The sequence below is a fragment of the Otolemur garnettii genome, unplaced genomic scaffold (genome assembly GCF_000181295.1).
Source record: "Otolemur garnettii isolate 467f Iridium unplaced genomic scaffold, OtoGar3 scaffold00016, whole genome shotgun sequence".
NCBI classification, from domain to species: Eukaryota; Metazoa; Chordata; class Mammalia; order Primates; family Galagidae; genus Otolemur; species Otolemur garnettii.
This window is the reverse complement of record NW_003852411.1, coordinates 8,712,402-8,738,465: the sequence shown is the minus strand read 5'-3', so window position 1 is coordinate 8,738,465 and position 26,064 is coordinate 8,712,402. Positions and strand designations below refer to the sequence as shown.

Sequence of the window (26,064 nt, the reverse complement as noted above, 5' to 3'; positions counted from 1 at the left end):
CAACCTCAAGATACATTTTCAAGTGAAGTACTTCTAAATCTTAGCGGTGGATCAAATAGTTTGTATTATAGAGTGTCTAAAAAATACTAGAATCAAGAGAAAATGGTGTATTTATCTTATTTTTTCATACTTTCAGGCACTTGGCAGGGTATCATATGATCATGAAGTTTTAAGAGGAAAGAAGAAGTGGGGAGGAATAGTAGCATGGTTGAGGGAAGAGCTGAAGTTACTGATTTAGGGAGTATTCAAAGAATCCTCATCTAAAAAATGACATAGGTGCCAAGTTCTGAAGGAGGTGAGGATGCAGGCAATATACGTACTTACGGGAAAAGCATTCCAAATAGAGGAATCAAATTTGCAAAGACCTTGAAGGAACACGTCTAGTAATTTCAACAAGCTAAAAGGAAGCCAGTGTGGCTAGGACAAGAGGGCAAAGTAAGAGGAGATAAACCAGGGAGGGAAAGCGTCGGGCCTTGTAGGCTTTTATAAGAATTTAGGGCTCTCTTACTGTTAGTAAAAAGTATGGCTCAATTTTAAGCAAAGAAATGAGAAGGTAGTGTTTAGGTTTTTAAAAAGATTGATCTGCCTTGTTGAGAATAGACTGTGAAGTGATGCGGGTGAGGCTGGAAGGCTAGTTAGGTGTTTTCTGTGCTAATCCAGGTGGAAGATGATGATGACTTAGACTAGGATAGCTGGGGTAGAAATGGTAAGACTTGGGAAAATGCTGGATTTATTTTAAAGGTAGAACCAACAGGATTTGCTGATATTATTTCAAGAGACAGGACCAAAAGTAATAGTACCCACAGCAATAGATGATCCCTGCCAGTCCTCTGCCTGGGAAGGCTGTTCTCATCCTCATCTCTTTTGCATTTCTCCATTCTGTTATTTAGGATAAATCCCGGAGGAGTTTTTAGTGCCCTTGTCCTTTTACCTAAACTGTTATAATCCTATACAAAAACTGTAATGGAAGATTTTGGAATAATAGTATCTAGTACGTGGATTATGATTTACTGATAGTTTTCCTGGAAAATGTTTTCTATTTTTTCTCTCAGTCTCTCCCCACCCCCCACAATTTGCATGTATACCCAGAAAAAGATGAAGATAGAATCCATAAATATTAAAAATGCTTATCTCTGGGTGGTACACTATATGTATTATATATTCTCTTTTTCACATTCCTTTATTTTCAAAATTTCTATGATAAATTGGCTTTACATGTAGAAAAATCTTAATTTTTTTTTTTTTTTGAGACAGAGTCTCACTGTGCCACCCTCCGTGGAGTGCCATGGTGTCATAGCTCACAGCAACTTCAAACTCCTGGGCTTAAGCGACTCTCTTGCCTCAGCCTCCCAAGTAGCTGGGACCACAGGCACCCACCACAACATCCAGCCATTTCTTGTTGTTGCAGTTGCCATTGTTGTTTAGCTGGCCTGGGTTGTGTTCAAACCCACCAGTTGCAGTGTATGTGGCCGATGCCGTAACCACTGTGCTACAGGTGCCGAGCTTAAAATGTTAAATATTTTAAAAATAAAATAAGTTTATGTTTTTTATTTTTAAAATAATACACACTGCCTGGGTGCAGTGGTTCATACCTGTAATCCTAGCACTCTGGGAAGCTGAGCTCAGTAGTTCGAGACCAGCCTGAGCAAGAGTGAGACCCCTTCTCTACTAAAAATAGAAAACCCAGCTGGGCATTGTGAATCCCTGTATTCCCAGTTACTCAGGAAGTTGAGGCAAGATGATTGCGTAAGCCCAAGAGTTTGCGGTTGCTGTAATGCTGTAAGCTATGATGGCATAGCACTCTACCCAGGGCACAGAGTGAAACTTTATCTCAAATTAAAAAAAATAAAATAAAATAAAAATGCACATGTGCAAATATTCAGAGTACAGAAGATTTGTGGTGGTAGAGGTTTGGTGGATGGGGAGAATGGGAGTAACCGCTTAATGGATTAAGGATTTTCTTTTGGAGTAACGAAAATGATTTCTAACTAGATAGGACAGTTAGGTGTTGTCTATGGCTCAGTGAGTAGGGTGCTGGCCCCATATACCAAGGGTGGTGGGTTCAAACCTGGCCCTGGCCAAACTGCAACAAAAAATAGTCAGACTTTGTAGCGGGCGCTTATAGTCCTAGCTACTCAGGAGGCTGAGGCAAGAGATCGCCTAAGCCCAAGAGCTGGCAGTTGCTATGAGCTATGACGCCATGGCACTCTACTAAGGGTGATAAAGTGAGACTGTCTCTGAAAAGAAAAAAACTAGATAGGTCAGTTACACACTGTGAATGTACTAATTGCCACTGAATTATACTCTTTAAAATGGTCAAAATAGTGAATTTTATGATATATGTATTTTACCATAATCATAAAAACAATACTTTGGAAAGTAATATAAAATAGGGGAGAAAATTGGCTTGATGGGTGCTGGGAGGGAATGGGGGCAAGTGTAGCTAGCTTCTTTGCCTCCTTGACCCTGGTGCGGCACCATGAAGTTCTGGACTTCAGAGCACGTCTTTGACCACCCATGGGAAACTGTTACAGACAGCTGCAATGAACCCAAGTGTGGTTGGAGCTGATGTGCTGGACAGACATCTAGATCAGTCTGGAAAGTTGCACAGCCACAGACTTCTCAGCACAGCATGGGGACTGCCTTCCATTGTGAAGTCTCTTACTGGTGCAGCAAGAACCAAAAGATATGATCCTAGAGAGAAGATAGTGGGACTTAAATCTACTAATATTTCATTTACAAATACAGTTTCAGTAAATGAGAGACTTAGTATATACAAACCACATCCTCAGGACCCAGCAAAATCCATTTTGACTCAAGAAGCCACAATTGGGCGGTGCATGTGGCTCAGTGGGTAGTGGCGGGTTTGAACTCGATCCTGGCCGAACTGCAACAAAAAAATAGCCAGGTGTTGTGGTGGGCGCCTGTAGTCCCAGCTACTTGGGAGGCCAAGGCAAGAGAATCGCCTAAGCCCAGGAGTTGGAGGTTACTGTAAACTGTGATGCCACAGCACTCTACCAAGGGGGATAAAGTGAGACTGTCTCTTAAAAAAAAAAAAAAACGCCACAATCACTGTGAAGGGAGTCAGCCTTAGCATTTACCTTGAAGGACTGATGGCATATCTTCAAATGCTGATAAAGGCAGAGAAGTAATGGAATGGTAATACATAAATTAAATGTGGAGATTGAAGAACTGACAGCTTCAGCAAGAGCAGGCATAGGGACTCCGATGGTGGCAGCAGCATTTGTAGAAAAATGATAATAAAAGTTTGTAGACAACTTTGGGTCCCCCAGGTCTCTACAAACTGGCAATATATTTATTTTTTATTTAAAAAATACAACTATATTTTAGGTATAATTTTTTTTAATAAGCTGATGTAAGGCTATGTGACTTTCCATCAAAACAAATGCTCCTAAATCAAAGGGATCATCTGAAATTAGTGTTGTTTGAAATGACTGTCTGGTTTTGAGGGTTCCAGTATTTACGTGAAAATTTAATGTGTGTTTTTTATTAAGTACTTAGAAACTGCTATTGACATTTAGTCTCCTAGAATTTTATGCCCCGGAGCTGTACCTGGCTTTGGACCAACCCCAGAACAAAGCAGAACCACCTCTTCCGTACACACAGTCACCCTGCTGCTGGAATGACGGAACTCACTTTACAAGGAGAAATTACGGACTTTTAAAAGATAGTAATTTGTATAAAATAACTTGCTCTGCTATAAACCACCATTAAAAATCACAGTGTTTTAGTTTTGTACTTAAATATTTTTAGCATGAAAATGAACTGTAAAGTAATACATGGCTCCAACAAAAGTATGATTTTATTGTATTAAAGGGTACTGTATTGATTTGCCAAAGCTTTCTGACTTAGTAAAGGTGCTGTGTTACCTTCCTTGGCGAAAAAAAAGAAAGAAAATTCGCTTGAGTGCTACTTCCTAATCATGGTTAACATCGTTACTCTTATTAAGTACACTTAGTTTTGTTTTTAGGTACCTGTATGAGTTTCCTAGGACTTCCATTACAAATGACTATAAACTTGGTGTCTCAAAACAATAGAAATGTATTTATAGTTCTGGAGGCCAAGTATCTGAAATCCCAGTGTCTGCAGGCTTGGTGGTTCTGGCAGTTCTGAGAGAGTCTGGTCCATGCCTTTCTCCTGTCTTCTGGTGGGTGCCAGCCACCCTTGCCTTGCTCATGCATTACTCCGCTCCTGCCTTTGTCTTCACGTGGAGTAGGCCCAGTCTAACTCAATATGACCTCTTTTTAATTTAATTACATCTGCAAAGACTATTTCAAATAAGCTCATATACTGAGGTTCTGGATAAACACAGATTTGGGGTGGAAATTATTCAGCTCCATTACAGTATTTTTTAATTTTTATATGGTTGATATTTTATGTAAATAATTTTTTTATACTTTTATTTTTCTGTTTCATAGATGGCACAAGGCTCATTTTAATAGTTTGGTATTTCATCTAGTGGCTAATTTTTTTTTTTTTTTTTTTTTTTTTTTGAGACAGAGCCTTAAGCTGTCTCCCTGAGTAGAGTGCTATGGCATCATAGCTCACAGCAACCTCCAACTCCTGGGCTCAAGTGAGTCTCCTGTCTCAGCCTCCCAAGAGGCTGGGACCACAGGCGCCTGCCACAACGCCCAGCTATTTTTTTTTTGGTTGCAGCCGTCATTGTTGTTTGGCGGGCCTGGGCTGGATTTGAACCCGCCACCTTAGGTGTGTGTGGCTGGCACCTTAGCCACTTGAGCCACAGGCACTGAGCCTAGTGGCTTATTTACTATTAACACTTTATATATTGTTGGATATTTGGGGTATTACTAAGTGTTGCTCAATTGTGAATAACTGATTATTAATTTATAATAGATTTCTAAAAGTAGAATTACTAGGATAAACTTCCAGAATCTGTAAACTTACAGATTCTTAATCTGGTATCTAATTTTTTTTTTTGTTCATGCTTCTGGAATACTGACCTGAATGTAGATTGATGGTATTATTTCCCCTCCCTCTCCTACAGTCTCATAGAGCTCATGAACTCATAGAGTTCATGTAGCTTTTTCAGAAATACTTAGATTAGACCTGTATACTGTCTGACCTAGAGCCTTTGCATGAATGTTAGTCCAGACTTTCACATACCATGTGCCACTCTTTTTTATTTCTAATTTAAATACATCAAAATTTAAATGAGTGATGATTTGTAATAAATATTAGTTTACTTTCTACATTGGCAATGGAAATACTTGAATTACATTAAATATGTATGCGTACCCATGAATATCTTTTCTTTTTCACTATTTTAGCATGGATGTATTTGAAAGATTGGGCTCAAATTCAGCTCTGACTACTTCAAAAATAGCATCATTTGAAGAAGCTTTTATTTATCTTCAAAAGTTAATGGCAGCTGTGAAGGATATCCTGGAAGGAATTCAGAGGTAAACACAATTTTAAAGTTTCATTTATTTGTTCTTTCTCTCTTTTAGGCTTTTCAGCTTTTTCAGAGTTACTAGGAGTCTTCTAGCCAGTTTTATAAATTAATAGCTTTAGATCCTACTTTTTCCTTCCCCTGCAAAGAACTCCTATTTCTAGTTTAGACCACAAGAATGTCTCTACCTTTTTCCCTTCCTACAGAAATGATTCCAGATTGTAATCTTCATGAAGAACTTTTATTTTCTTTATTGTGTAACTATAGTTCCTAGAGCAGTACCTGGCGCATAATGGATACTTAATGGTTACTTAATGAATAAATATACGTGAAGGTAATTTTTACTGATCTTTTAAAATGAATATACATTAAAACTTTCTTACATAATTTCCTCCGATACATTTTCACAGAATTACAAACTAAACTAGGTTTGAGAAGCAGCATAGTTGTATGATGCTCTGAGATTTCTATGTGATTATTTAGATATTCGTGATGCATGTGGAAAACATGGTGCCGGGAAGCTGTAGAGTGGACCACAGCACTTTATGTCATGAAATCAAATGCTTGCTTTTGTGGTTTTAAAGAAAAGTATTCTAAAATTGCTTGACATGAATTAGATAAACAATTTTCTAACAAATTGAAAAACAAAATCAAAACTGCATTGATTATTGCTATGTCCAAGTTTGAGAAACATGGACTTTCAAGAAAATCCATTTTTACTTTTCTCTGAATGGTTTTTTTAAAATTTCATTTCATTGTTAATTTAAAAGGCATTTTTACCTCTTTTTAGATCACAGCTAGGCTAAATGAGTTTTTTTCTTTTTTAGAGACACAGTCTCACTTTGTTGCCCTCGGTGGAGTGCTGTGGCGTCACAGCTCACAGCAACCTCCAACCCCTGGGCTTAGGTGATTCTCTTGCCTCAGCCTCCGGAGTAGCTGGGACTACAGGCACCCGCCACAACGCCTGGCTATTTTTTTGTTGCAGTTTGGCTGGGGCCAGGTTTAAACCTGCCACCCTCAGTATATGGGGCCGGCGCCCTACCTACTGGGCCACAGGTGCCACCCCTAAATGATTCCTAAATAAAAAATGTTCAAAGGCTTTGCTATCTTTAAATTATTAATGAATTAAGAATATGGCAGATCCTCAGACAGCTTAAATGTTAACTTCTAAGTGCAAATAGTCCCTTTATGTAACTTAATAAGAGTAGCTCCAAGAGAGTGGAACACTCAGTTCTGATTTTAGCTATATAAAAACTGTTGCTCATGCTAGATTGCATGAGAGTCATTCTATACAACAACTTCTCTTCAGAAAGTAAGGATATAAGTCTGTATTCGTTCAACAGATGTTAGTTGAGCACCAGCTATGCTTGTATCATAGTAACCACTGGGAAACAAAAGATAAAGAAGATGTACCTCAGACTCCAAACAACTTGTAGAAATAATGCAGTCACTTTAAAAGAGATCATTACAATAAAAACTATTAGTATTCTAATAGGGATATATATGCGATGGAGGGAGGAAGGATTTGGCAAAAAATGAGGCTGGATAGAGGTTGGAGGCGAGTGTCTCAGGGCATACAGAGCAGTTTCCACTTTATCCCTAGGGCTAGATTTCACATACTCAGAGCCTTTAATTATGACTTGACAGACGTGTTCCGGGTTCAAAAAGCTTGGGGAATATTTGCATACTCAACAAGGTAGGATTTCTCTGCTATAGAGAAACCTTTTTAGGAGCTTTAAAAAAAATTGATGCCTAGAACCTCACCCTAGAGATTGTGATGTAATTGGTGTGGGGTGTGCCTGGCTATCAAGAGTTTGAAAGTTTATCTAGGTGATTCCAATAGGTAGACAAGGTTGAGAACCACTAGCCAATATGCTCATCTAGTGATTCCTCAAAGCATAGTCATAATACCTTCATTGTCACTGGCTGGAACTTGTCAGAAGTGCAGAGTCTCCGGCCCTTTCAGATTTATTCAATCAGAAACTCTGGCTGTGAGGCCCAGCAGTGGTAGTCCTCCAGATGATTCTGTGCAAAGTAAAGGCTGAGCATCACTGACCTAACTAGTTCTGAGCACTGGTGGGGTTTACAGTATAATCACCTGGGAGTTAAAAAAAACCAAAACCAGTAGTTGCACCTGGGTGTTGGCATCTGTACAGCTTCCCCGTGTGATGTGTGGAGTCAGGGTTGAGAAGTTACAGCCTGTATTGCTTACATGAGCTGTATCTGAAATTTTAAGGGTGAAAAGTTTTCTTATTCTTTTCTCTTAAGGACACGTAACTCCAGAAATATAAGAAAACATTGGTGGCTCTGCTGTGTTTTAGCATGTGACATAAGGTAGATTATTGATGCTGTCTTGAGGCTTGGTCATCATTTACAAAACAGGCATCATAATACCTCCCCAGAGCATTTTATAGAGTTATTTTGTTTTGAAAGTAAGGTGTTGGTGTTACTAACCAAACCAATGTTTCTCAACTTGTTTTGGGGGGAACTTTTTAAAAACATAAAGTGTAAGGTCTTACCCTAGGCTAAGTGAAATCAGTATCTGTAGATACTGTGTAGAGCAGGAAAGTTGTATTTTTAACAAGTTTTTGAGAGCGTTTGTATGCAAATAGTGAGGGTCCACACTTAAAAATACAACTTCCTGTAACATTAGAAAGTTTTTCTCTGGGCTTGGTGCCTGTGGCTCAAGTGGCTAAGGCACCAGCCACATACACCTGAGCTGGCCGGTTCAAATCCAGCCTGGGCCTGCCAAACAACAATGATGGCTTGAACCAAAAAATAGCCAGGCATTGTGGCAGATGCCTGTGTTCCCAGCTACTTGGGAGGTGGAGGCTGGAGACTCGCTTGAGCCCAGGAGTTGGAGGTTGCTGTGAGCTGTGATGCCATAACATTCTACCCAGGGCAACAGGCTTGAGATTCTGTCTCAAAAGAAAAAAGAAAAAAGAAAGTTTTTCTCTTGAGTTACCAGTAGGGGGCGATGTGAATAAAACCGTTTGCTCAGCTAACCATTAATCTGGAAACTACACAATTGCAGTTTTCTTTTTTAACCCTTCACACAATAGACATTCAAATAAAAATGTAAAATGATAAAAGTAAATGATTGTTATTTTTTCAAGTATACACATGGTACTTGAAACAGAATCATGTTAAATTCCAAATAAGCTCTGCTTAAGAAATTTTTTTTGCTTAAATATGGATTTAACACTTTTTAAACATTGGAAATTAAGACTGGGTATGGTAGCTCATGTCTGCAATCCACTGGGAGGCCGAGGCTTACCCTTTCTGCCTGTGGACGCTGCTGAGGAAGCATGGTTGAAATTCTGTCTTCCCACTGCCCTCGCGTCTAAGTCAAAGTCTAAAGAAAGAGCCCAAACAGCTGCGGAAGCGATTCATTGGAGGGTTGAGCTTTGAAACGACTGAGGAGAGTCTGAGGAGCCATTTTGAGCAATGGGGATGCTCACAGAATGTGTGGTGATGGGAGATCCCAACACCAAGTGCTCCAGGGGCTGTGGGTTTGTCACATACGCTGCTGCAGAGGAGGTGACGCAGCCATTGATGCAGGGCCACACGAGGTGGATGAAGAGTTGTGGAACCAAAGGGAGCTGTTTTCAGAGAAGATTCTCAAAGAACTGGTGCCCATTTAACTGAAAATGATCTTTGTTGGTGGCATTGAAGATACTGAGTGGCAGACTAAAGAGACTATTTTGGACAGTATGGGAAGATTAAAGTGATTGAAACGTGACTGATGGAGGCAGAGGCAAGAAGAGGCACTTTGCTTTTGTTAATGTCCGGTGACCGTGATCCTCTGGATCAGACTGTCGTTCAGAAACACCATACTTGAATGGTACAACTGAGGTGAGGAAAGCCCTGTCAGAGCGAGAGATGGCCAGTGCTTCATCCAGCCACAGAGGTCGGACTGGTTCTGGGATCTGTGGCGGGGGTTGTGGAGGTGGTTTGGTGGAAATGACAGCCTGGGTTATGGAGGAAACCTCAGTGGTCGAGGTGGCTTTGGTGGCAGCTGTGGTGGTGGTGGATATGGTGGCAGTGGGGATGGCTACAGTGGATCTGGCAATGATGGAAGCAATTTTGGAGGTGGTGGAAGCTACAATGATTTTGGCAATTACAACAATCAGTCTCCAAATTTTAGACCTATGAAGGGAGGAAATTTTAGATGTAGAAGCTCTGGACCTGGTGATGATGGCAGCCAATAGTTAGGCAAACCACAAAGCTAAGGTGGCTGTGGTGGTTTTAGCAGTAGCAATAGCTGTGGCAGAGGCAGAAGGTTTAACTACTCCCAGGAAACAGCTTAGCATAGCTCACTACAGCCTCAAATTCCTAGCCTCAAGTGATCTTTCTCCAGTAGCTCGAATTACAGGCATGAGCCACCACACCTGGTTGATTTAGACATTTTCTTTTTGGGTAGGTGAGGAAATTTAATTAGCTTATTTACTGTTGGTTTAGGAATTGTGTCTTTCTTTTCATCTTTCATTTTATGTGTATATAGGATTAATCTGAGAATTTTTTTTTTTTTAAGAGACAGTCTCACTTTGTTGCCCTCGGTAGAGTGTCATGGTGTCATAGCTCATAGCAAACTCCAACTCTTGGGCTTAGGCAGTTCTCTTGCCTCAGCCTCCTGAGTAGCTGGGACTATAGGTGCCTGCCACAATGCCCTATTTTTTGGTTGCAGTTTGGCCAGGGCTGGGTTCAAACCCGCCACCCTTGGTATATGGGGCCAGCACCCTACTCACTGAGCCACAGGCGCCGCCCTAATCTGAGCATTTTTACTAGTTTCCTTATCTGAACACTAGAGACCCAGGGGTAACGTAGACAATTTTCTTTCCAGGTGACAAAAAAATGTCTTAAGAGCTGGACTCCATAGTATGCTGGCCCCTCAACCCCAGCAGGGGAGAGTTTTAACTTGGTCTGAGCCTGATTAACAAAAAAAGAAAAAAAAAAGTCTTAAGATTTATTTTTGAAGTCAATCCTTTTATCTAGTCTCAATTTATACTTTAATAAACTCTATCTAGATTGATCAAGTAACTCTTCAGACCACAAAAACCCAAAAACCTTTTGCTTAGTACTTGAAGATGATGAAGTTTCATTTGGAGCAATTAATTGGAGAGGTGAATTGCAGATTCTAAAAACGAAGTTCTGCTACTTGTACACTCATTAAAAAACATTAGTAAATGTCTATAGGTGTCTTGTGCTGAAACTGGCATCTCTCCAAAGTTAACAGGTCATGTAATGTAATTGTGAGGCACACTATAAACTGTGCAGCTGTAAGTTGAAAGCTGATACTCAAAGCAGTGATAAAAGTGTGTTAGGTTTTTTTTTCATCTGTGAAATACATGATCAGCTTTCTGGTTTAGAAGCTGAGGCAAGCAAAGGGGCAGGTGAAGGTGAGAAATTATAACCTGCCTAGGTTTTATGATGTTTTTGTAAAATAAGGTCGAAAACATACCATAACATTTTGAATCCAGAGACATAACTAAATGATGGTTGGTTGGTTTAGTGGTGAGCATATCTGCCTTCCAAAAATATCACTAGAGCATGACCAAGTATGTTTGATCTAATGTGTAGAACTTTACATTTCTGTGTCAGTTTCATGAACTCTTAGATTTCTAGTTCAAGTAGCTTAGGATAAAGTGAGATAACGTCTTCTCACTTTTATATCATAAGTTATATGTGGGGTATGGAAAAGGAAGAGGGAATTACTTTACAAATAACTGGGCACATTTCGAGGAGATGCTTTACATTAAAGAATATCCCGTAAGTTTAAATAACTTGTTTTTTTTCCCCTAGCTGTCATTTTGTTTGGTTGAATTTAAATGTAGCAGTAAGTGAACACAATTGGACATGATCGTATGCTGCGTCGACATTCATTCCTGTCGTAGAATATGCTTTTGGAAAATGAACTCTCTTTTTAGATTTAGGAAAGGAAGATGATTTTTATTGCACTGTTTAGGCTGGACATGGTGGCTTACCCCTGTAATCCTAACACTCTGGGAGGCTGAGGCAGATGGATTGCTTGAGCACAGAAGTTCCAGACCAGCCTGAGCAAGAGAGAGAGAGATGCGGCCTCTTTAAAAAAAAAAAAAGAAAGAAAGAAAGAAAATAGTTGGGCATTGTGGTGAGCTCCTGTAATCCCAGCTACTTGGGAGGTTGAGGCTAGAGAACCACTTGAGCCCAAGCGTTTGAGGTTGCTGTCAGCTATGACGCCACAGTACTCTACTGAGGGTCACAAAAAAAGTAATAATAAGTTTTATTGCATTGTTTAATCTTCAGAGCTACAATAACCTATATCTTGGGCTGCGCCTGTGGCTCCGTGGATAGGGCACTGGCCTCTTATACTGAGGGTGGCCGGTTTGAACCTGGCCCCAGCCCAACTGCAACAAAAAATAGCTGGGTGTTCTGGTGGGTGCCTGTAGTTCCAGCTACTTTGGAGGCTGAGGCAAGAGAGTTGCTTAAGGCCAGGAGTTGAAGGTTGCTGTGAGCTGTGATGGCATAGCACTTTACCGAAGGCGATATAGTTAGACTCTGTCTCTAAAATAATTAATTAATTAATTAATTTAAGAAAAGAAAAAAATAACCTGTGTCATGTTCTTGAGGCTTTGGTTTGAAATACTTTAGACAGCTGTTTTTCTAAAACAATTGCAATCATGAAGCTGGGCCTTTTTAAGGAATTGGTTCTCTTCATCTCATCTTTTACTTTATGTGTATACAGGATTATTTTGAGCACTTTTGTTAATGGTTGCCTCATCTAAACTCTGGAGAACCAGAGACCGTGCACACAGTGGACTTTCCAGATAGACAGAAGTGTATATGTCCTCTACATGTATATTCTGGGTTTTTTTAAGCCTCTAAAAATTAGTTTACCTTCCGTTTAAGAAATTCAGTTAAGAAGAAGAAAAAAATTAGTTTTTTAGTTTTCCTGCTAATCTCTTGTTTCATTTTAGCACAAGAACAGACCATATCCTGGTATGTTTGTATATGATTTCTGAGAAAAGGATTTTGAAAATCAGCAGCTTTTTAGATCTACTGATGATTTAGCTGGTTCAAAAATATTGGACTTTTTATTTGAGAAAATATTTTAAGTTAGCCTCTTTGACTTACTGCTGTATAGAATGTTGATAGCTGACCTCTTAAGGTTTTAGAAAAGGTTGTTTAGAAAAAGTCATCCTCTTTAGGCTCCTTTTTAGATTAAGCTAGTTGTTGAAACAAAAGGTTAAAGACATGCTCGTGTTTAGAGAATAAAGACCTTAGAAGTGACTTCAGCATCTGAACTCACTGTAGTGTGCAAGATGTTTAACAATTGATACAATTTTTCTTTTTGAAAAGAAAAAAAAGAGTGAAGGGATTTATCCATGTTTGGATCTGACCTAGTTCCTTTGAGGTGAGGCCTTTCAACCCTTAGATGATTAGACTTCACTCACCTCCCACGCTTCATTTGGTGTTCCCACAACTCCTCACATACTGCTGTTACCTCTTTATCAGACTTTCTGCATAGCCCCTCGTCCCTTCATCACCAAGTATATCAGTTGCTTTGGTAGGAGAAAATGATAACAACTTAGTATTTAAAAATGCTTTGTTCTCCATGCCACTATTTTGTACCTAATTTTATTTTTTCTAATTTATTTTATAATCAACTCCCCAAGCGTTTGAATGTCTCTAGAGCAGAAACTATCTTCCTTTTCTCTATCTAGAGACTTGCACAGGTGATGATACATAGTAAACTGTCAAAAAAGTGTTAATACTTATTTATTTATTTATTTTTGAGACAGAGTCTCACTTTGTCGCCCTTGGTAGAGTGCCGTGTGACATCATAGCTCACAGTAACCTCAAACTCTTGGGCTCAAGTGATTCTCTTGCCACAGCCTCCGGAGTAGCTGGGACTATAGGCGCCCGCCACAACACCTGGCTATTTTTAGAGATGACCACTCTCTGGCTTAGGCTGGTCTGGAACATGTGAGCTAGGCAATCCACCTGCCTTACCCTCCCAGAGTGCTAGGATTACAGGCATGAGCCACACTGCACTTTAATCTTTAATATCAGCAGAGAAGTGCCAGTTGTTCCTGCTACCTGCCCCTAGAGCAAATTAGGTATTAGTATTCCCTTGTTTTAGTTAGTAAATTCAGTTTTGTTTTTTTGGTGTTTCGTTTCTTGAAACAGAGTCTCACTCTGTTGCCCTGGGTGTAGTGCCATGGCATCATAGCTCATGGCGGCCTGAAACTTGTGGCCTTGAGTAGTCAGTCCTCTTGCCTCCTGAGTAGCTCGGACTACAGGCATCTGCCACAACACCCAGCTTGTTTTCCTGTTTTTAGTAGTGACCAGGTCTGGCTCTTACTCAGGTCGATCTTGAACTGGTCTCAAACTCCTGAGCTCAAGTAATCCACTGGCCTTAGCCTCCCAGAGTGCTGGGATTACAGACATGAGCCATGGCACCTGGCCATAAATCCAGTTTTGGATGACAGAATTAAATGTTTTCCTTCGTACTTCTTTGAATATTACACTGGAATTATACATACAATCAAATGTGAACATTATAGGGATAACAAATACTTCAATTTGTTTTTAGAGTTGTTTTTATTTATAATAAATATTTTATTTAGATTTACTGTTTTATAGCTGATTAATTCTACCTAATGATTTATTGGTCTCTTAATTAAAATTCCCTGCTATAGCTAAAACCACTTAGTTATCTTTTTAGTGAAGTAGGTAGAATAATGATTAGATAAACCAGTGGGGTTAAACACCAGTAAAATAAATGAAACTGGGAAGAAACTAAGGTTCTGAATAGGGCTATATAATAATTTTAACTTAAATAACAAGTATATAGTAAGTATATAGGATAAAGCCAGATGATCAATTCTAATTCCCTATTACAGAATAGTTACACAAAAAGTTTAGAGTATACCTATATATACTAGGATTAGTTTCATCTATTTTGAGAAATATCCTCTTGTGCCTTGATACTTGAAAATTATTTATTATATGTCAGAACCCCCTGGAATTAACATTTTGATAGCCAAGAATCCTTGTTATTCAACAAATACTTAATCTTAACAGTAATGTAATTGGAACTATAAATTTAAGTTTTCTAATTAGTTTTTCTTTTAATTAATTAATTATTCTTGTTGGCGTGTAACTATATATTTTTCCCAACCTAATTGTTGAGCTAAAACAAATAAGTAAAATGATCAAAATTATATTTTTTATTACTAAAGATAGCAATTTATGCAGATTTTATTTGAACCTTATTGAGAATATTAATTAAAAGTTATAAGCACGTCTGTATGCTACTGGAGTGTAAGTTAGTATTAGGGGTGTATTGGTCAGGCTTTTCCAAGGGGACTTACATCAATTTCCCAAGCTGCCTGTATCCTAGTAGAAGAGACATACAGTCATGCATCTCTCTTCTTCTTTTTGTGAGACAGAGTCTCACTTTATCGCCCTCGGTGGAGTGCTGTGGCCTCACAGCTCACAGCAACCTCCAATGCCTGGGCTTAGGTGATTCTCCTGCCTCAGCCTCCTGAGTAGCTGGGACTATAGGCGCCTGCCACAACACCTGGATATTTTAATTGTTGCAGTTTGGCCGGGGCAACTTTTGAACCTGCCACCCTTGAAATGGGGCCGGCGCCCTACTCACTGAGCCACAGGGGCAGACCAGTCATGCATCTCTCTCTCTTTTTTTTTTTTTTTTTTTCATTTTTTAAAATTTATTGTTGGGGATTCATTGAGGGTACAAGAAACCAGATTTCACTGATTGGTCATGCATCTTTTAAATAAAGAGAAACATGTTTTAGAAATGTGTTGTTAGGCAGTTTCATCATTGTGCCACTCCAAATTATTTGGCATTGTATAGAATAGATTTTGGTTTTGGCTTTATCATCTTAGTTTTAAAAAAATTCTTCATTACTTTCTTCATCCTACTCTTCATCTCGGGGCTTGTTTCCTATTTAATGAAGTAAGTTATTAGTGTTTTTTTTCAGCGAAGATCTGTTAATGGTAACTGTTCTAATTCTTACTGAAGCGTTTTTATTTTGCTTTTATTCTTGATTGATGATTTATATGGGTGTAGATTACAATTATTTTCCCTAAGCACTTTGGAAATATAATTTCATTATTTCCTACCATCTTGGAACTGGAATTGCTTTTTTTGGTAGATAATCTGTCCTTTTTTCCCCTGAGTACTGAGTACGTCGTGGATTTTTCCCTTTAATGTTTAGGTTTGACAATTTTATCACATATCTAGCTAAGAATTTTGTTTCATTTATCTCTCTTATAAGATATGGTGTGCTTTTTCAGTCTGAAGATTCTCATGTCTTCAGTTTTGGAAATTCTCCATCATAATGTCTCCAAATAGTGCCAATTCCCCATTCCCCTTAATTCTCTTATTTTGTCATTCCTATTCCTGGCTCTCCCCATTCTGTCAGCCATCTCTTTTGACTTGTTCTTTTATTTTTTTCCATCTCTTATCCCTCGGTGTTGGATTTGGATAGTTAACTCAAATTTATTTTCTGGTTACCAATTGTCTTTTCCCAATTAAAAAATATTTTTGATCATTTAAAATATGTTTAATACCTTCACATTATTTAAAAATAGTTTGAAAGGTGAAGAAGGATATGCATCAAAAATTCTTCTTTTTACCTCAATCACCTGTTCTCTTTTTCAAAGACAGTCAATATTAATTTCATGTGCTGCTTTTCTCTCATTTATAGCACCTGTTAAGGATGGCTGGCTGGATGGATTGATGAATTGAGATAGGGTCTTTATTCTGTTGCCTGGGCTAGAGCACAGTGGCATCATTATGCTTCCCAGCATCCCCAAACTCCTGGGCTGAAGTGATCGTCTGCCTTAGCCTCTTGAGTAGCAGGGGGACTACAGGCATGCACCACCATACCTGGCAAATTTTTCTTTTTTTCTTTTTCTTATTTTTTTGAGACAGAGTCTCACTTTGTTGCTGTGGGTAGAGTGCTGTAGCATCATAGCTCACAGCAACCTCAAATTCCTGGGCTCAAATGAATCTCTTGCCTCAATCTTCCAAATAGTTGAGACTGCAGGTGCTCACAACAACACCCAGCTAGTTTTCCTATTTTCAGTAGAGACAGGTCTTACTCTTGCTCAGGCTGGTCTGGAACTCCTGAGCTCAAGCAATCCACCTGCCTGGGCTCTCAGAGTGTTAGGATTATAGGTGTGAGCCACTGCTCGTGGCATTTTTTTTTTTTTTTTTTTTTTAAGAGCTGTTGCTCATGCTACTCTCAATCTCTGGTCTCTGCCTCACAAAATACTGGGACTACATGTTTGAGCCACACCTGGCCAGTACTACCTGTAGTAAACAGAAACTAGCCTATAAGCTCTTTAAGGGTAAGAACTCTTGTTTTTTGATATATCCCCATCTCGCACAGTAGTTAACATATAATAAGCAATCAGTGAATGCAGGAATAATTAGAGAGAAAGAAAGTACCTGGTTACTTGTTTATTCATGCCATGATTGCATAGTTATAGGTAAAGAATTTAGTCCTCCAAATTGCAAGTTTAGAAATTTTATTTTGCCAGTTTACTGAAAACATAAAGATGCACATTAACCAAATTTAGAAGAAGTGAGGCTAACATATTATTTTGAGATATGGCAGCATGTTCACCTGTCAGCTGAACCAAAATATTTATAAATTCAGTGACTCCTAGAGGGAAGTTTGCATTACAAACTAGATTACCATCAAAATTTTCTTGCTGACTCTTGGGAGTATTGACTTCATGACAAAGTACTCTGTTTTTAACTCTAAAGCTGTGAATTTCAATTGGTGTGCCATGAGAGGATCTTAGGTGTGTGTTGAAAATTTTTAAAAAATCATTAATTTTAAATTATTTTCAAAAGAAGTTCAAAGCACAGAAAGTATATTGTATGAAGTTTGTTTAAATTAACATTCATACTTACTGTTCATGGATAAAGAACTCACAGAGTGCCTATGTAACAAAGTGTCAGGACTTCTAGTGAGTATAGGTTCGTGGTTTTGATAAAGATAGAACCATGTCAAAGATTTAGTGTTTGAACATGAATGAAACAATTTGTCAGAGCATTTGGTAAAAAGAAAAGAGTTTGGGCTCGATGCCTGTAGCTCAGTGGCTAGGGTGCCAGCCACATATACCGGAGCTGGTGAGTTCGAATCTAGCCCGAGCCTGCCAACCAACAATAATAACTACAACCAAAAAACAGGCATAGTGGCGGGTGCCTGTAGTCCCAGCTACTTGGGAGGCTGAGGCAAGAGAATTGCCTAAGCTCAAGAGTTTGAGGTTGCTGTGAGCTGTGACTCCACAGCACTCTACTGATGACAACATAGTGAAATTTGCAACTAGGATTACCTAACCTCAATGAATCCCCAACAATAAAAAAACAATAAAAATAAAAGGAAAAGAGGTTTTATTTGTTTTTTGTTTTTTGGGTTTTTTTGCTTACATTTAGAAGCAATAGTTTGATTGTTTTAAAAAGACTTTATTTGGTTTAGTAAAATTATTTAAAGGCAAGAAAATGGTGATTATTCTTATTAATGAGAAAAGCATGAGCTCTAGATCAAAACAGAAGAGTTAAGAGTAGCTCCCACCGAAAGGAAGAGCAGAGAGGGAAGGAGGGAAAGGGGTGAGGTCTTGGTGTGTGACACACCTTTTGGGGGCAAGGCATAATTGTAGGAGAGACTTGATCTAACAAATGCAATCAGTGTAACTTGGTTTCTTGTACCCTCAAAGAATCCCTAACAATAAAATAAATAAATAAAATAAAATAAAAAGAATAGCTCCCACTACTTACTGTATAATCTTGGGTTAGTATCTTAAAACTCTGAACTTTCGTTTCTACATGTGAAAACTGGTTGTTATATCTTAGCTGGTATTTATAGTCCTGTTCTGTGTTAGTTCTGTTCATTGCGCCAAACACTTTAGATGTTAGTGTTTATTTCAGACAGTAACTTTATGAGGTATTACTACCTTATCCCCATTTCACAGGTGAGGAGCTGAGGTGCAGAAAAGTAGGTAACTTAATCAAGATCACAAAACTAAATTAAAGGTCACCTAACTGAATTTAGGGAGATAAGTGTTCACTAAGTCATTACGAGTTGTTCTCAGTGCCATTATAAAGAGAAGCAAAGCACGTTCCGCTGTGAGCTGCAGAGTAAATCCTGCTTCAACATTTGTTCCTCCAAACTCATTCCAGGATTCTAGAATAAAATTTCAAGATTTTAAGCAACTTGAAGATAAGGAACTATGTCCTATGATTTTCTAATATATTCCATAGGTCTTTGTATAATATGCATTTGAGCAAATAGTATGCATATACTTACTGATTTTTATGAGTTTCTTTTGAAGGGACAAATGTGAACATATTCTTAGATTAAAAACAGCCATTTTCTGGAAAATATTTCATTTTCCCCAAGTGCTAATTCTTTTATTCTATCATTCTTTTAAAAAGTTTCCATTGAAGGGTAATTTTAGGATTTTCACTCTAAAAGTCTTTTGTCTTCGTACTGATATAAAAACAAAGAAATAGAAAACTTTAGAGAAAGTTGACCTCTCAAGAATTTTTGTGTGGGGAATTACTAAGGCATTCAGATACATAAGCCATTTTTCTCTATTTTATTTTTTATGTATTGCAACAAGCTGTACTTTGAATGAGTAAAAGTTTTTGTAATTTTTTTTTTTTTTAAGACAAAGTCCCATTCTGTTGCCCAAGCCAGAGTGCTGTGGTGTGAGCCTAGCTCACAGCAACCTCAAATTCCTGGGTTCAAGCAATCTTCCTACTTCAGCCTCCTGAGTAACTGGGACTACAGGCTAAGGGACCCAGCTGATTTTTCTATTTCTAATAGAGACGGGGTCTTGTTCTTGTTCAGGCTGGTCTTGAACTCCTGATCTCAAGTGATCTTCGCTTCCTGCCTTTGTCTCCCAGAGTTGAAGGATTACAGGTACAAGCCCTTGAGGCTGGTCAAATTCCATTCTCTTATATTCAGGGTTCATAGGATGTAATGAAGTCTAACTACAACCCCAAGTTGAGTATATTTCAGTAAAGTTTGGATAGTCTATTTTAGAGTTACTTTACCTCAAACCATTCTTTCAAAATAACATTTTCTAACATTCTGTAATATATATCTTAGTTTAAAAAAATAAGGGGCATAGTTTTATTCTGAGTATTAAAGTAACATACCTGTGAATGATGTTGACATACCAATAAACCTGTCTTCATTAGAATATAATTCTGTCAGCTCAGCACCTGTAGCTCAGCGGCTAGGGTGCCAGCCACATACATTTGAGCTGGTGGGTTCAAATCCAGTCTGCGCCTGGCAACCAACAATGCTGACTACACCAAAAAAATAGCCAGATGTTGTGGCAGGCACCTGTAGTCCCAGCTTCTTGGGAGGCTGAGGCAAGAGAATTGCTTAAACCCAAGAGTTTGAGGTTGGCTGTGAGTTATGACGCCATAGCACTCTACCCAGGGCAGCATAGATTCTGTCTCAAAAAAATAAATAAATAAAACAATATAATTCTGTCATATTTTGTGAAATAATCAAGTTTGTACATTTGGAACAAATGCCTTCTTTCCTAGAAACTTAAGATTCCTGTGTCTTATTTTGTTTACAAGTAGCGATTTTAAAGTGGGAAGAGCCTGCCAAATGGACAGCAGTGAGATATTTTTCTTTTTTTATTATCTCTCTGTGCTTGGTCAGGATTTTTTTCTTTCATATGCTCTGAAACTCTGATGCATCAGTCTATTCCGGATCTTTGTCTTTTTGTCTGGTATTGGATCCGAGGGTCTAGAACAGTGCTTGCTTGGCTCATAGTTGGTCTCAAATGGGGTTTCATGAAAGAATAAAGATCTCTTGTTCTGATCTGGGCATCTTAACTTTGCGTTTTACTTTTTTATTTACTCATCAGATCCATTGTGAGGGTTAGACATTATCCACTGGAATTTGCCTCATCCTCTGATTTCTAATATAGTGTGCTATTATTTGCCATTACAGTTATGCTTTTGTGAAGTTCAGAGGAAAAGAACTTACAAATCAATGTAGTTCAGAAAAAGAAACTGTAGAGATGAAGAGTAGATTAGTGGTGTGACTGGAGTTGGGGTTGGAGCTGAGCATAATCATTGCAGGTAAGGGATCTTTTTTAGGAGAAGGAAATGTTTTACCCTTGGATTAGGGTATTGTTACACAGATCTGTAAATTTATTTTAAAAAATCATTGCATTGTTAAACTGATTGCATTTTATATTCCATAAATGTAATTTATGTACTCTAAGACAAAAAACAAGGTAAGAGTTAAATAATTTTTTTGCTGATTTGAAAAGTAGGAGGATGTAATTTTTTTTTTTTTTTTTGAGACAGAGCCTCAAGCTGTCCCCCTGGGTAGAGTGCTGTGACATCACAGCTCACAGCAACCTCCAACTCCTGGGCTCAAGCGAGTCTTCTGCCTCCACCTACCAAGTAGCTGGGACTATAGGCACCTGCCACAATGCCCGGCTATTTTTTGGTTGCAGCCGTCATTGTTGTTTGGCAGGCCTGGGCTGGGTTCGAACCCGCCAGCTCAGGTGTGTGTGGCCGGTGCCTTAGCTGCTTGAGCCACAGGTGCCAAGCCATTTTTTTTTTGAGAGAGAGTCTCAATTTGTTGCCCCAGGTAGAGTACCTTGGCGTCATAGCTCATAGCAACCTCAGGCTCTTGGGTTCTGAGGTTCTGTCTTTTTGTCTGCTGTTGGATCACTGGTCCAAGTGATTCTCTTGCCTCAGCTGGGATTACAGGTGGTGGCCACAGTGTGCAGCTATTTTTTAGAGACCGGGTCTTACTCTTGCTCAGGCTGGTCTTGAACTCGTGAGCTCAGCTACCTGCCTCCACCTCCCCAGTGTAGGGATTATCGGTGTGAGCCACCAGGCCTAGCTGGATGATGTAATTTTTAAAAAATTTTTTACTTTGGCTATGACTTGTTGCTATAAATGTACAACTGGTTTACCTATGTTAGGTAGACAGCAAGGGACCTCCTAGACTCTTCCAATAAGGGACAAAGTGGGTGTTGTGCCATGATGTTGTGTCCAGCAATTGTCCCACCCTGGGAAGAGCAAGGGCAGCCCATTTTAGTGTTGTCCTACCCTAATCCTGCCCCCAACAACCAACTGTCACACCTGGGGGAAGGAGGAAGGCCTCTTCAGCGAGGCAGCCCAGGCATACAGGATTTGGAAAGTGACTTAAAGCTCATCATCATGTCATTACTGTCCATCAGTGTGGTTTCATGGTAACGTCTAAACCATGAGGAAGGCAGTCCAGACAGAATAAAACAAACCCCAACCGTTAGTGGTGCCCTTTTATTTGTCTTCACAGAGGGGATGGATCCATTAGTTGTCCGTGGCAAATGTATCCTGCTCTGTAAACCTAGACCTTGCTCTTGCTCTGTAAATCTTTCTCTTCTTCAGTATTTGATGCTTGCCTTGCTTTGGTAGGTCTGGTCATTCTTTGGCCAAGAGCACCCCAAGAACCCAGAATGCAGACCACCTGACTCCAACAAGGACAGAGGAATGTTAATTTTATTCTCTAGTAAAGTATGTTCTTTTGTGATACTGGAAATTTGAACTTGTAAGTCCCTTACTACAGAACATCTTGTTTCATCTCATTTTCTCACCTTCTTGGGTGAACCGTTTAGATTATTGCTAAAGCCATAAAAAAGAATAGGTGTAAAGTATTTCACAATGCTTGTATGTGTCTTCACTGGGAGGCAGAGTTAGAATATACTCTAGTTTGTTTCTCATGGCCTTTCTACAGGGTTGATTTACCTTAATCGGGATAGTTTTGTTTTCATGTTTATTTGTAAGCAAATTATGTATAGACCTTCACCGTCCCCAGTGTATTATCCTCAGGCTTGTTTGTTTTGTGGCTGGTTTTAGTTTTTATTTTATTTTTTAAAATTTCAGATTGATAAAAGGGTCCAGATGTTTAGGTTACATTGTTTTCATTTCTAAGGTAAAGTTCAAGTTGTAGTCAGGCCCTTTACTCAGGGAGCAGGCTGAACACCCTCATATTGGGTGAGATCTCAAATTCCTGGGTTCAGGCAATCTTTCTGCCTTAGCAGCTGGGACTGCTGGCACCAGCCATGAGGCCCACCTAATTTTATTTTATTTTATTTTATTTTATTTTTTGTAGTAGAGATGGGATCTCACTCTTAGGCTGGCCTTGAACTCCTGAACTCAAGGGATCCTCTTGCCTCAGCCTCCCAGAGTGCTAGGATTACAGACATGAGCCCCCACACCTGATCTGTTTTTGTTCTGTTTCTGTCATTTATTTTTATGAACCAGTGTTATTTCCAGTAGTTGACATGGTATGATAACTATTGGTTTTTCATAGTCCTAGGCTAATAGTGCAAGCATTGTTTTTTAATCGGTCTTTTATTTAGTCTCTTTTAAGTGTCTGATAGTTTCATCACTTGTCCATTTAGACTAGTTGAACATTTCTGTTGGAAATCTTCAAGCTTCATCTGCAGATTAAAAGATATGGAGAATAAACACACTTCACATTTCTGTTTTTTGAGAAATTTGTACTATGGGAACTCAAAGTATGAACTATAATTTCACATGTAAGAATGCTCATGGTTGTTGCTCGATGCTGTATTAATTTAAATAAGGGAACACACCTTAATAAATTGATCTTTTGAATTAAGCTCGTGGTATTATGATTTTTAATTGACAAAAAGCATTGTAAACTTTTAACCTTATTAAAAAATAAGTTCTCTCTCACAGTATAAGTATGTTTTGGGAGAAAGGTCAGGGTATTGTGTTCCTAAATCATTGATTCCTCCTCCTTTGTTTTTATTTTACTTTGTTTTTTAGAATTTTGGCCCCTAACAGTAATTTTCAAGATGTTGAGACCCTCTATAACTTCCTAATCAAGAATGAGGTATGAGAAATATTTTAAAATGTTTATCACATTTCCATTATAAATAAATTTTAATGTAAGTAAGCATAGTAGAATTGTAAAATAATGGAATGCTGTCTAATTCATGTTGTTTTATACGTTCTTGAATGCCAGTGTTGGTGACACGTTTTCTCCCCTTTAAAAAATTCTATATATTTAAGGTTATATCATGATGTTTTATTTATTATTTATTTTGAGACAGAGCCTCAACCTGTTGCCCTGGGTAGAGTGCTATGTCATCACAGCTCACAGCAACTTCCAACTCATGGGCTTAAGCGATTCTTTTGCCTCAGCCTCCCAAGTAGCTGGGACTATAGACACCCACCACAATGCCTAACTATTTTTTTTTGGTTGTAATTGTTATTATTTGGTGGGCCTGGGCTGGATTTGAACCCGCCAGCTCTGGTGTATGTGGCTGGCGCCTTAGCCGCTTGAGCTACAGGTGTGGATGGAGACTGTCATGATGTTTTGATTCACATATTATACATTGTGAAATGGTCACTGTAGTTAAGTAAATCGACATGTCTATCATCTCACATAGAGATCAGTGATCCTTATAGCATGTATGAGTAGAGTCCCTGACATTCATTCTCCCCAGAATTCCCAACCGCAGTAGAATATTATTAACTGCAGTCTTTGTGTTGCACAATCTTTAGGCTTATTCATTCCACATATCTGTAACTTTCTATCCTTTGAAATACATCTGCCCATTTCTTCCCCTCTTTCCTGCCAATGATGGTCTTTATTTTGTTCCCTAAGTAAAAATGCAGTAGAGTCCTAAAATAACATACTTCCTCCAACATGGAATTGTTTCTCATTAGGGATACTATGGCATGTTGGACAGGTTCTCTCTGCATTATGAACCATTGCAGGACATGTAATGTCTCTGAACCACAGGTACTAAATGCCCATAGCTGGTTATTAACAACCAAAAATATTCTTCTTTTTTTTTTTTTTCAGAGACAGAGTCTCACTTTGTCGCCCTCGGTAGAGTACTGTGGTTTCACAGCTCACAGCAACCTCCAGCTCTTGGGCTTAGGTGATTCTCTTGCCTCAGCCTCCCAAGTAGCTGGGACTACAGGTGCCCACCACAATGCCTGGCTATTTTTTGGTTGCAGTTTGGCTGGGGCTGGGTTCAACCAACAACCAAAACTATTCTACCACACCACCCAGCTCACATACAGAAAATGGCCCCCAGAGAGGAAGAAACACCTCTAGTTGAGAACCACTAATTATGCTGGTACAGTGGTCTCACACCTAGCACTATGGGGGGCCAAGGCAGGAGGGTCATTAAGCTCAGGAGTTCGAGACCAGCCTGAGCAAGAGCAAGACCCCATCTCTTTAAAAATAAAAATATTAGCAGGGCATCATGGCAGGTGCCTGTAGTTCCAGCTATTGGGGAAGTTGAGACAGGAGGATCACTTGAACCCAGGAGTTTGAGGTTGTTATGAGCTAGGCTGAGGCCATGGCAGTGTAAGCCTGGGCAACCGAGTGAGATTCTGTCTCAAACAAATAATCAGCTTGGTGCTCATAGCCCAGTAGTTATGGTGCCAGCCACATGCACTGAGGTTGGTGGTTCAAATCCAGCTTGGACCAGCTAAACAACAATGACAACTGCAACAAAAAGATAGTGCCCAAGAGTTTGAGATTGCTGGGAGCTATGATGCCACAGTACTCTACCGAGGGTGGCAAAGTAAGACTCTTATCTCAAAAAAAAAAAAATGTTACCATAGTCTTATTTAAGCAAAGAATGGTGTTCTTACGTGCTATTAAATTATCTGCCTTAACACAGTATGTATTAAGATTTCCTCTTTGAGATGATTCATATAATTATTTCATCTTTCTGAGTTTTGAATTAAATCATTAAATTTAACAATAAAAGTGTATGAGTAGAGGGTGGTGCCTGTGGCTTAGTGGGTAGGGCCCTGGCCCCATATACCAAGGGTGGCTGGTTCAAACCCTGCACCAGCCAAACTACAACAAAAAATAGCTGGGCGTTGTAGCAGGCACTTGTAGCCCCAGCTACTCAGGAGGCTGAGGCAAGAGAATTGCCTAAGCCCAGGATTTGGAGGTTGCTGTGAGCTGTGTGATGCCACGGCACTCTACCAAGAGCGCTAAAGTATCTCTACAAAAAAAAAGTATTAGTAGAAAGAATGGAACAATTTAAAAATCACATACCCTAGAAAAGCCTGCGGCATAGATCTTTCTGAATTAAGTACTATCTATTGCTAAGACTATAGGCTGAAAATACTTGTTATTTTTCAGAATATGGCAGTCTGATTTTGATTATCAAAAAACAATTTTTTTTTTTTTAATTTGAGAGATGAGTCTCTTGCTGTTGTTGCCCAGGTTGGAGAGCAGTGGCTGTTCATAGCCCAGTGGTGAAATCATAGCTTGTTATAGCCTTGAACTACTGTGCTCAAGAGATCCTCCTGCCTCAGCCTCCCAAGTAGCTGTGACTACAATTGTACAGCACTGCACCCAGCTGATTATCAGATTTTTAAAATAATTTCTCTTTAAAGAATTTCTTTCCTGGCTTGGTGCCCATAGCTCAATGGTCAGGGTGCCGGCCACATACACCGAAGGTAGTGGGTTCAAGCCCGGCCCAGGCCTGCTAAACAACAATGACAACTGCAACCAAAAAATCCAGGCATTGTGGTGTATGCCTATAGTCCCAGCTACTCAGGAGGTTGAGGCAAG

The 26,064-nt window shown here is 39.1% G+C and overlaps 1 protein-coding gene and 1 pseudogene across 4 annotated transcripts in view; both read left to right on the top strand.

Moving 5' to 3' along the window:
* Positions 1-26,064, top strand: part of SWT1 (SWT1, RNA endoribonuclease homolog) — a 111,333-nt gene that overhangs the window by 69,874 nt on the left and 15,395 nt on the right. For all 4 annotated transcript variants that reach the window (XM_023510831.1, XM_023510829.1, XM_003785624.3 and 1 more), the window contains 2 exons: positions 5,310-5,441; positions 23,280-23,346. In XM_023510831.1, coding sequence (XP_023366599.1) covers positions 5,310-5,441; positions 23,280-23,346 — 199 coding nt within the window. The remainder of the gene's footprint in view (positions 1-5,309; positions 5,442-23,279; positions 23,347-26,064) is intronic.
* On the top strand, positions 2,366-3,258 carry LOC100947540 (annotated as a pseudogene).